We start from the raw sequence: 12,061 nt of genomic DNA, 5'->3' as shown, positions 1-12,061 counted from the left end.
GTGGCAATGGACTCTGTTCTATCTACCTGCCTTTTCCCCATAACCCTTAATTCTCCTGCTATGCAGCAATCTATTAAACAGTGTCATAAATATACTTAATGAGGCAACCTCTACTGCCTCTTTGGGGAGAGAATTCCAATGATTCACACCTCTCTGGGAAAAGCAGTTTCTCCTCATTTCCATCCTAAATCTGTTCCCCAGAATCTTGAGGCTATTTTTCCTAGTTCTAGTCTCGGCTATCAGTGGAAACAACCTTCCTGTCTCAATATTATATATCACTTTCGTGACTTTATGTTTCTTTATGATTCCCTCTCTTCACTCTGACTTCTAACAATATTTATATCTTTCCTCATTCAAGGAGACCAGAACTGCACTCAGTACTTCAGGTGTGGCTTCAACCATACCCTGTGCAGTTGCAGCATGACCTCCCTACTTTTAAAATCAATCCCTCTAGCAATGAAGGGCAGCATTCCATTTGCTTTCTTTAAAGCCTGTTGCATCTACAACCAACATTTTGCGATCCATGCACAAGCACTCGTAAATCTCTGCACAATAGCATGCTACAATCTTTCACCATTTACATAGTAATCTGATCTTAATTCTTCCTTCCAAAGTGGATGACCTTGCTTTACCAACGTTGTACTCCATATGCTTGCCCACTCATTTAACCTATCTACATCTCTCTGTAGATTCACTGCATCCTCTGTACATTTTGCTTTTCGATTCAGTTTAATGTCATCAGCAATCTTCAATGCACTTCAGTCAGCCTCCAGTTCCAAAACGTTTGAAGAAAATTAAAGCCAACTCAAAATATGAATGGCCATAATGAAAGAACTGCTGAATCAGAGATGAACTTTAAGCAGAAGGAAGGATTTGCAAGAAGTGTTATGATTGGAACATCATCCTAATAAAAAATAAAGTAACATTGTTCCAGTTTGGTTCAATAAAAAGTGTACGTTTAATTTAGAATGGTGTCAAAATCCCTTTTCAGGAGTTGAAGGCTTTATGTCGTGCATTGTTACATGTGCATTGTTTTAATGTTCTACATTAAACCTGTTCAATTGGATATGAAATACAAAGAGATTAACTTGGTATGTTCTGATCATATGAAATTTGCTCTGTATTTTAATGAAATCTTAGATTGTTTTTTTTTTGGTGTGAGTTACTCAAGTAATTATTCAGTAACCTCCTTATTATAAATATCTAGACTACCACTTGAATGGCCATGTAATACAAGTCTGCTAGGCAGGTGTTGAAAATAAAATTTCATGGATATAAATTCTATAGAGTCAGAGTCATGCACAAACACACCCTTTAGTTGATGAGTTTTATTTAGTTCATGGAATTTTATATCCATGAAATGAATTTATATGCTATACATGTTCAAACCGTATTTGTGTTTTGGTTAAATTCCTTTAAGATTATTTCTCATATTTTAATTCTGGCCATGTGCCAAATGATTTATTCCAACCATTTCAGTCCATTCAAGAAAGTATGACGTAGTGTTGAGCTGTTGAAAACAGATTTTGAATCTACACATCACTTAGATAAAGTTCTCCTCTCCATCTTTTTGTCTCCCTTCCCTCTTTCTTCTCCTTGCCCCACCCTCCTTTCTCCTCTGTCTTCCTCATCATCATCTTTGTCCTTCAGCCCAATTATGAGGAACATTTTTTATTTTGATAAATTAGGTTTGATCAAGCTTCTTTTAAAGTTGGTAAGAAAACAAAAGCAATTGCATTTATTTTCGCAGGTTAAGTATTTGTATTCACTTTTATAGAACCCATCAACTCTACATTATTCTTTATTTTGCACTATTTATTTATTTTGTGATTAATAGTAACTTTATGTCTTTGCACTATACTGCTGCACAACAACAAATTCAGGCCATATAAAAGCAGTGATGATAAATCTGATTAACAACTGAACGTTTTTTTTAAAAATCACATCTTATATGAAGACTGGCAAATCCAAATTCATTTAATTGTTCTTTTGCAGCTGAAGAAAAATGGCTTTAGGAAAAATGGTTTTCAATTGAAGAGCCCATGTACAGCTTTACATTTTTCCCAATGGAGAGGCACTTTCAGTCCGGGGCTTCCTGAAGACTCAGATTCTGAAACTAGCAGTAGTACCAATTCTGATGATGATGCCTAAACTTGGTACAAATGGAATTCACGATATATGTTTTCTTATAGCTGAAGGACTAAACTTACTAAAGCTCTTTTGGCACAGAGTTATATTTTTCCATGCACAAAGGGAGATGATCATATCCCAAAGAAGAGAATTTGCTTGTCAAGCTTTTTTTCTTTTTCCTTTGATCCGCTGGTCCTGTCGAATGCTTCGTAGAATGAAATATGTCAATAAAGAAGAAAGGGGGCAAAGCACATAACAAGTAATCATTTGCAAGGAGGAAAATGAGTATTTTTTTTCAAAAGCTTGGAAAAAAACATTTGCAGACAATTAGTAGGAATAGCAATGTGATAGAACAAGCAGTATAAGTGACAAATCATAATATTGATGATAAATTGTCAAAAATAAATGCTAACTACATACGTTTTTCAATGTCGTGACATTTTGGGAAGTTGAAACAAACTTTGTCACAAGAGGTTTATCTCCATTTCTTTGGTACAGTTGTAAAATATTCACAATAGGATCTTTTAAGTTCTTCAAACAGCCTTGATATTCAGGGTGGAATGTAAAATATAAATTTTGTGAAATTTCAAAGATTAAGATTATTTTGATAACGTTATTTACAAATTTAAAAAAGTGGCTATCACATATGAATATCTGTATGAGAAAAACTACTGCATTAAAATAACTTGGAATAAATATTTTGCATCAGTTTGCCAAAATGGTTTGTGTTTTAACAATTTTATTGAGATATTTCTTTAAGTTGCTGTATAAATAAATGCTTTTGGATTAAATCATCGACAATGAAAATCAATTAAGCATATGCTGGTATTGAGCTGGAATGCATTACATGATCAAACAGAGCATTCAGTACATGAGTTCCAAAATTACTGCCTGTCGATTAAGATTTCAACAAGCCTGTAATTGTTATTGAGGATCATATCCATTGAGTGTTTCTTGAAAGTTATAAAATATCAACTTTGTTTTAAGTAATTTTAATTTTTTTTTAACTCTGGATGGTTATTTGATTGTTATCTTGGAATTTGGTGAATGCATTTGCAACTTATCCCACAAAGATAATTGCTTTCTGAGTATCAGCAAAATCCTTGTGATGATCATTTCTTTTTGTAAAAGATTGGAAATTTCAGATTTATTGACCCCCCCCCCCCCCCCCCCCGCCACAGCTACCATTTGAAATTCTGAAAACTTGAATGGAGTTGTTCTGTGCCACTACTCTCATTAATGAAGGTGATAAAAAGAGGATTAATCTCAAAGAAACCTTGAGTTGGTGTGTCCACAAATATTGCATGGTTTATGTGTTGCATTCTGGATGGCATTGGTATGTTATCACATGTTGTGGTACTCAAAAAAAGCACAATTTTTTTCCAGTAACGATATGAAATGGGAATAAAATTCCTGCACACATAGATTGTCATGACATCATTAAAGCAAAACTTGATATTCTATTTTATACCTGGAGAAGCTAAGAAGAAAGTCAAGTGCAGCAAATTAAAATCAAGTACCGGTAGGTTGACTTCTAAATGCTGAAGTCAATAATTATTTACAAGAGACTTCTGATGGACTCAATTTGTGTAACTAACAGGACAAATACAGCATTAGTTCAATTGATTTCAAAGCTTTTGTGATGCCATATTAAATTCTAAAAGAAATATTAGTGCATATTTCTAAATATGAGTACAAAAGGTAATAAATTGATTGACTTAATGTCACTTTTGCTTTCTTGTTAATGTGGCAATGTAGCTTGTGCAATTAAGTAGGATTATGGCAGTCATTCTTGCAAAGACTGCCAGTTCGAAATGCCTCACCCTCCTGGAGTATCTTAGCAACAGTAATCTTTATACCAAACAAAACACCACTCTGAAATGCTGTCCGTAATGACTATATCTTGGAAGAAATAGAAAAATTGCTTCAAAATACAGGAGAAGCAGGTTTGTTGCAGTGGGATGATGGGGTTGGTGGGAATTGAAGGCGTTCTCTGTATTTTGCTTCAATTTTATACAATATGCTGGTAGTTAGTGTTTTTGTTGATGTTGTCAAGCAAACATCCGAATGCAAATGATTTAAAACAGCACCTTTTGAATTTGCTGTAGAAACAATTAGTACCAAGTTCTGCTAGTCATTGATTTTGCAGTTAAATATTAGGACTTTTTTGTGTTGGAAAGAAAAACTGCGCTGCAAATTTAATTTCCCAGATTACTTGAAATAAGTGAAGACAAAGATCAGAAATGATATTGAGGTAGTTTTATTCTCTGAATCCTACAAAAAAAAACAAGAAAAACTTTTGAATACCTATTGGTACAATGTTTTGTTATTTCTGTAGAAAGATTGAAAACTTATCTGATCACAGATTTGTGAGTTGGAGTTCTACCAAGCTTTTGCCTTAAAGTAATTGAAGAAGACTTGTACTTCAGAATGGTCGATTCAGGGAATTTCCATTGCCACAATTGTAACATGAACTTCAGATCCTTGGGGTTATTGGAGAAGCACAAGGACAAATTTTGTATTGGCAGTTGTGTTGAAGATTCATTCTTGTTAAATGAAAATCCAAGAAACAGCCTGCCTGGAAATCATGGAAACAAAATTAGCAGAATAAATGAAACAAGAAAAATAAACATTCCAAATCATATGGTAAGGCAAACCATGTTTTCAATGTGTACATTTTTATTATATTTAAAACTATTGTGCAGTGTTTTGTATTTTTAATCCCCATGAATTATTAGATAATTGCAGGTGCTTATTTTCTTTGGTATTCTACCTTATCCTCACCTCCCATACTGTAAATTTGTTGAGTAAATCTTGTCTCTTTTCCATGTGGTGCTGCCTTCTTTTCTTTATAAGGTGGTGGACTGTGAGCAGAAAGATCCATTATAGTCAAAGCTCTTCTTAATCACAATAAGGAGCGTAAAGGGAGACATCTTGCACCTCTTAATTCATCCATTTTGAAAGCCAATTATAAATTATCTTTCAGTGAACTACTCCTGTAAAAATTTGTACACTTCAAATGTTCGGATTGTAGTGACTTTCGGTAAGCCCTTATACAATGTGCTGTTTATGAAACTGTATTGTCTCTCACAGTTCTGTCCTTGTGGGCATGGAAATTTATAATGTGTCATGAATTCCTTTATTCTGTTTGAAGATTTTTCCATTTCCGGTGCATTAATGGAAATGTTATGCTATTCCATTTATGTGCTACGGATTAATAGAATTTAGTTATTCTCATTCAGTTTCAATTGATATCCACCCCCAGAAGAATGTTCTTTCTGGACTGATTGCTAAATATATGATATCTCTGTTATAGGAAGGGAAATATGATATCACAAGAAATTTTAAAACCAATCATCCTAATCTTGAGTTGGCTTTAATGGACCATATGAAGGTTTGCACCTATATTTTGGAAGAAAGGGCAAATTACTTCTATCACAAGTAATAGTGTTTTAGGAGAGAATAGCATCATGGTGAAAGAAATACTGTGATTATGAACTTGGATTTTTCTGAAAGATATTCAGTAAAATGACCTGAAGTAGAGGTCAGACTGATAACTGCTCTCAAATGCCATCAAAGTTTCTGTATAAATTTTTGTTATTTCTCTCCAGTTTGTTTCCCCTTGAAATTAACTTCAATGCAGCACTTTATCTTACAAAGCTTTTCTTGGGAAATGCAACACAGATTCCAGAGCTGTTTATATAATCCTTTTGTTTCACCTTCTCTGTCTTGCCTACCTCTTAAATGTTTACATTTAGTTCCTTAAATAAATGGAGTGCAATGAAGTCATTGCAGATGAGTCTTACTTCAGTGGTTGGTAAGTTGATGGAAAAGATCATGAGAGGCAAGATTTATGAACATTTGAAGAGTCATAATATGATTAGGAATAGTCAGCATGGCTTTGTCAAAGGCGGATCGTGCCTCGCGAGCCTGATTTGAATTTTTTGAGGATGTGACTAAACACATTGATGGAGGTAGCGCTGTAGACGTAGTGTATATGGATTTTAGTAAGGCATATTGAGAAAGTAAGGAGGCATGGGATTCAAGGGGACATTGCTTTGTGGATCCAGAATTGGCTTATCCACAAAAGACAGAGTGGTTATAGATGGGTCATATTCTGCATGGAGGTCGGTGACTAGTGGTGTACCTCAGGGATCTGTTCTGAGACCCCTACTTTTCCTTAATTTTATAAATGACCTGGGTGAGGAAGTGGAGGGATGGGTTAGTAAATTTGCTGATGACACAAAAGTTGGGGGTGTTGTGGATAGTGTGAAGGCTGTCAGAGGTTACAGCAGGACATTGATAGGATGAAAAACTGTGCTGAGAAGTGGCAGATGGAGATCAACCCAGATAAGTGTGAAGTGGTTCATTTTGGTAGGTCAAATATGATGGCAGAATATAGTATTAATGGTAAGACTCTTGGCAGTGTGGAGGATCAGAGGGATCTTGGGGTCCGAGTCCTTAAGACACTCAAAGCTACTGCGCAGGTTAACTCTAGTTAAGAAGGCATATGATGCATTGGTCTTCATCAATCGTGGGATTGAGTTCAGGAGTCGATAGGTAATGTTGGAGCTATATAGGACCCTGGTCAGACCCCACTTGGAGTACTGTGCTCAGTTCTGGTCGCCTCACTACAGGAAGGATGTGGAAGCCATAGAAAGAGTGTAAAGGAGATTTACAAGGATGTTGCCTGGATTTGAGGGGGGCATGCTTTATGAGAATAGGTTGAGTGAACTCAGCCTTTTCTCGTTGAAGCGATGGAGGATGAGAGGTAACATGATAGACGTGTATAAGATGATGAGAGGCATTGATCGTGTGGATAATCAGAGGCTTTTTCCCAGGGCTGACGTGGCTAGCACAAGAGGGTTAGATTTTAAGGTGCTTGGAAGTAGGTACAGAGAAGATGTCAGGTAAGTTTTTTATGCAGGGCGTGATGAGTGAGTGGAATGGGCTGCCAGCAACAGTGGTGGAGGCAGATATAATAGGGTCTCTAAAGGGACTCCTGGATAGGTACATGGAGCTTAGAAAAATAGAGGACTATGGGTAACCCTAGGTAATTTCTAAGGTAAGGACATATTTGGCACAGCTTTATGGGCTGAAGGGTCTGTATTGTGCTGTAGATATTCTATGTTTATAACTGTCTTCCTGAAATATATGCTTTTGAATAGTAGTTAGGTGTATACTTGGAGTGGATGAATGCAGCTTCAGAACAGAAGCAGCTCAATACCATACAGGACATAACTTGGTTGGTGGGCACCCCACCCACAACCATTCCATCACTCATTCCCTCAAAGCACAGTAGCAGAGTTTGTAACATCTGCAGGATATACTGCAGCAAATCAGCAATACTTTTGAGACAGCACCTTTCAAATTCACAACCTGTACTTAGAAGGACAAGAACAGCAAAAGCCTGGGAACATCACCCTTGGAAGCTGTTCTCCAAGCCTGTTGCTTGGAAGTTGTTGCAGGGTGGTGCGGCTCATTGGGCTGGAAGAGGCTGTTCTGCGCTTAAATAAAAATAAAGCTGCACACCATCCTGACTTGTAAGTGTATCACTGTTTCTTCACCATTGTGTCAAAATCATGGAGCTCCATTCCTAACAGCATTGTGGGTATACCTGCACTTGAAAGATTGCAGCGGCTCAAGAAGGCATCTCACTATCACCTTCCACGGCAATTAGAAATAAACAAAAGCTCACAATCCTTGAAGGATTTTAGAAAAAGCCACAAGCCTCAGGATTACAGACCAAATGCAGGAAAGCAGAGTTAGGCCAGGCAGCTCTTCAAAAATTGGTGCAAGTATGTGGCCTCCTGTGTTTTATGTTTTCCACAATTTTCACCTATCTAATTAACTTCTCAAAAAATTTCATATTGGATGTTGCATTAATTGTTCTTAAATACTTTTAATGTTTGTTAATATTATTCAGAGTACAGCATCTGAGACTGAATTGGTAGCAATTGCCTCCAAATCACAAGATTGTGAATTCAAATCCCACTGAAGAGATGTATTTTGAAGTTGGATGTTTAGATGATTCTGAAAATGTGGGAATTGACTTACAACAGAGACTCTAAATGCAGCTGGCTATACTTTCTGGAGTTTCCTAGAGGTTCTGCAGCGATTTTTCAAAAAGAACAAGGAAATAATTCCTGGCGAATATTTATGCTTCTAATCAACATTGGGCTAAAACCAATGATCCTTTCATTATAGAGCTTTCCTGAAGAAATCTGGCAGCAGTAACACTATAATAGTACATTATTGCTGTAAAGAACTATGTAAGTGCAAATCTTTATTCATGTCAGATGCTCTATTGTGGGCATCATCCATTTTTATTATTTAGGGATACAGTGCAAAATAGGCCCCTCTGGCCCTTTCAGCCACACTACCCGAGCAATCCCACAATCCTGATTAACCCTAACTCAATCAATGGATGAGTTACAATGAACAATTCACCTATCTGGTATGTCTTTGGACTGTGTGAGGAAACTGGAGCTCCTGGGTAAAACCCACACATTCCACAGGGAGTCTCTGTAGAGGGCATTGAAATTGAGTTCCAAGGTCTGGAACAGTCCGAGCTGTAATAGTAACCGCTACACCACCATGCTGCCCTTATTACTGTTTTACCTTGGAACTTCAGCTGTCTGCTTCTGTTGATGCAAATGGGGGAAAAAAGTTATATTTCCTAAAGAATACCGAAGTGATATAGTAGATTGGGATTTGGAAACTAATTCCTGAATCATTGTAATCTATTCTATGCTTCATGTAATGTGTTGTATATGTGTTTTGTCAAAGAAAAAAATCTATGTCATCTGACTATGGCATTTTTAGATAAGCCAATAGCTGAGATTAATTTAGTGATTCTTTAGTATTCGGCAACTTAATACATAAAAGCACACAGACATGGTTAAGAGGTTCAGTTGTTCAGACCAAATGTCAGAATGGGGAAAAAATGTGATCAAAGTCACTGACCATGGAATAATTGTCAGATGGGATGGTTTGAGAATCTCATAGGATTTTCACACAAGTCTCGAGAATTTACAGAGATTGATGTGAACAACATAAAAACATCCAGTAAGAGGCAGTTCTGTGGGTGATAGAGGAGAATGACCAGACTGGTTCAAGCTGACAGGAAAGTGACAGTAACTCAAATAACCACTCGCTACAACAATGGTGTGTGGAAGAACATCTCTGAACGTGATGAACCTTGAAGTGGATGGTTACTGCAGCAGAAAAGCATAATAGGTTTCACTCCTCTTCATAATAAAGTGGCCACTGCACGTACTTCAAGGGACTACAAGGAATTTTAGCTGCTGTTAATTGTAGTTCAATCGGATTACTTAAGCTGCAACTTTTTTAAGGCGAAAAGGATTTTTGCTGATTTCTAGCATCTGTACAATTCAATACTATCACTTGCTGACTGAGGACAATCCCCATACCTCGATCGAAGCACCTTTTTGTATGCTTTATAAAGCTGTTTAGTTCTTTATACTGTAAATCTTTTTTCTAGAGATTACTTATTGTAACCCAATGGTGGTTCATTTATTCAACTTGAGTTGTAACACTCATCAAGAAAGAACATTTAATTCTTATCCTCGCTCCTAATATTTCCAGGAAAAGAGAAATAAAGAATGGAAGGTACTTAACTAACATGAGAAAACTAATCATGTTTGTATCAATTCACTTAAGGAAAGAGAATTGAAACTCCCACAGTTTCGCCAGCCAGAAGACAGTTTGTCTGACAGTCGTGCCTTTAGAAAATTGACTGATGAGGTAAGGCCAAACCCAGATGAAAGAATGTATTAAATAATGGAAACTGATGATATGGAGTCATAAGATTACTATAAATTAAAAATTTGTAGTGTTCATGGACTGATCTAAAATCTGATGACACGGGGGAAGAAGCTGTTCCTAAATCGTCGTGTGATTCCTCAGTCTCCTGTACCTCATACGCAATGGTAGTAACAAGATGAGGGCACATCCTGATGGTGGTTCTTAGTAATGGATACTACCTTGAAGCAGCACCTCTTAAAGATGCCCTCAGTAGTGGGGAGAGTTATTCATGTAATAGAATTTACAACCCTCTGCAGTCTCTTGCCATCCTGTGAATTGCAGCCTCCATACCAAGCTTGATGCATTCAGTCAGAATGATCTCTGCAGTACATCCATTGAAATTTGTAAGTATTTGGTGACATACCACAGCTCCTCAAACTCCTAGCACAGTAGAGCTCTAGGTGAGCAGTAGAGTAGTGAGCCAAACATGCAACCTTGAGGTGTGTTTGTTTCTGGGAATGGGTAATGATGGCACCAAAGTTCAAGTTCAGTTTGTTGTCATTCAATTGTACACATGTATGTCGCCAAGTGAAACAATATTCCTCCAGACCAAGGCGCATAGCACAGTACATTTAACTCTCACATGCAACACATAAAATAATATTACCAAAAGTAAATTAACAAGTGATAATGTGCATTTATGACACAAGTTTTAAAAAGTAAACAGTATAATGTTACTGATGTTATGCTGGCGTTGTCTGCATAAGTTATTAGTGAAATATTTACAGTATATTTAACTTATCAGTGTATCACTTTCATTAATTCCACTGCAGTGATCATTCTGGAGGCTTGCCTTGCAAATTATAAGCAGGAAGCATGTTCGGTTTTTTTCCCATTCTTATCAAGTTAGTTTCCCTCAATTATTCCACAGATAGTCAGTGTCATCATTTTGATGAGCTTTGAGGTTGTATTTGTATCCCAGTTCAGAGGAATTTGGGATAGAAGCCATCTTTAAGCCTGTGGTACCTGCTTTCAGGTATACTCTACCTGATGAGAGAGAGAAGAGAAGACAGGTTGTCCGGCGTGACTGTCTGATTATGCTGGCTGCTTTACTGAGGCAGTAAGAAGTCTGAACAGAATTCATGGAGGGGAGGCTAATTTCCATGTGCCCATAACTTTTTGTAGCTTCTTGTGGTCATGTGCAGAGAGGTTGCCATATCATGCCATGATGGCATTTTTATTGAATGCTTTCAGTTAAAAGTTGGGGTCAAAATGGACATGCCAAGCTTCTTTAGCCTCCAGAAGAAGTAAAGACATTTCCTTGGCCATGGCAGCTACTTCTGTATTCGCCAGAGAAGCATCTATAACTGGGAGCAGCAGTATTATGAAGGAGGTGTTTAAATATCATGGGACACAAAAGACTGATAAATTCCCCTGGCTCAATGAAATCAAGCCCTGGATACAATGAGGGAGGAAATAACTGGGGCCATGATGGAGACTTTTGCATCTATATTGGCCTAGGTTTGGTGTCAAAATTCTTTTAATGCTGATTTTTTTTTTTAAGAAGGACATCAAGTTAGCCAACTAACTCTATGTCATCAAGTTTTGTTAGTGTTAGAAAAATTAATGGGAGAAAAGATGAAGGACTTGTGTACACTTGGAAAGGCAGAGGCAGATCAGGGACAGAATTTCTACCTCACTAATTTAACTACATCTTTTGAGGAAGCATTTAAGAAGACTGATGAAAGCCGCACACGAGATATTGTCTGAATTGGCGTTAGTAAGGCATTTGACGAGGTCCTTCATGGTTGGTTGGTTGGTTAAGAATTTCAGGTGTTACATACCCCGTAACTGGGTGTCTGACCAGCAGAGAAAGAAGAATCCGTTGGAGTCTGGTGGTACTATATTCAAAAGTGTTTATTAGTAAAGTAAGCAAATCAATACCAATAATGCAAATATATAGATAACACACATTAGCAATAATAAACCTAAAAGTGTAGGAATAATAATAAGCAATAATAAACAAGCTCTATCGATGTCTAGGGGTAAATGAATTGTCATAGAAAAGTATAAAGTTCAGTTCATGGTTACTGAGGTAGATATGGTTGTTATGTTGTAATCGTTGGAGGGAGAGAGAGAGAGCGAGCGAGATGTAACAGCTACA

The 12,061-nt window shown here is 37.0% G+C and overlaps 2 protein-coding genes across 4 annotated transcripts in view; both read left to right on the top strand.

The window, feature by feature from the left end:
- gpbp1l1 (GC-rich promoter binding protein 1-like 1) overlaps positions 1-2,921 on the top strand; it is a 68,538-nt gene extending 65,617 nt beyond the window's left edge. For all 3 annotated transcript variants that reach the window (XM_073062962.1, XM_073062961.1, XM_073062963.1), the window contains exon 12: positions 1,996-2,921. In XM_073062962.1, coding sequence (XP_072919063.1) covers positions 1,996-2,151 — 156 coding nt within the window. In that variant the 3' untranslated portion in view covers positions 2,152-2,921. The remainder of the gene's footprint in view (positions 1-1,995) is intronic.
- A 555-nt stretch (positions 2,922-3,476) lies between these two features.
- The window catches only part of ccdc17 (coiled-coil domain containing 17), a 92,092-nt gene continuing 83,507 nt past the window's right edge, over positions 3,477-12,061 (top strand). Inside the window, exons 1-3 of the mRNA XM_073062443.1 lie at positions 3,477-4,076; positions 4,469-4,776; positions 9,814-9,897. Coding sequence (XP_072918544.1) covers positions 4,561-4,776; positions 9,814-9,897 — 300 coding nt within the window. The 5' untranslated portion in view covers positions 3,477-4,076; positions 4,469-4,560. The remainder of the gene's footprint in view (positions 4,077-4,468; positions 4,777-9,813; positions 9,898-12,061) is intronic.

Source organism: Hemitrygon akajei, chromosome 12 (genome assembly GCF_048418815.1).
Source record: "Hemitrygon akajei chromosome 12, sHemAka1.3, whole genome shotgun sequence".
In the NCBI taxonomy this organism is placed as follows: Eukaryota; Metazoa; Chordata; class Chondrichthyes; order Myliobatiformes; family Dasyatidae; genus Hemitrygon; species Hemitrygon akajei.
This window is presented reverse-complemented; position numbering and strand designations above follow the sequence as displayed.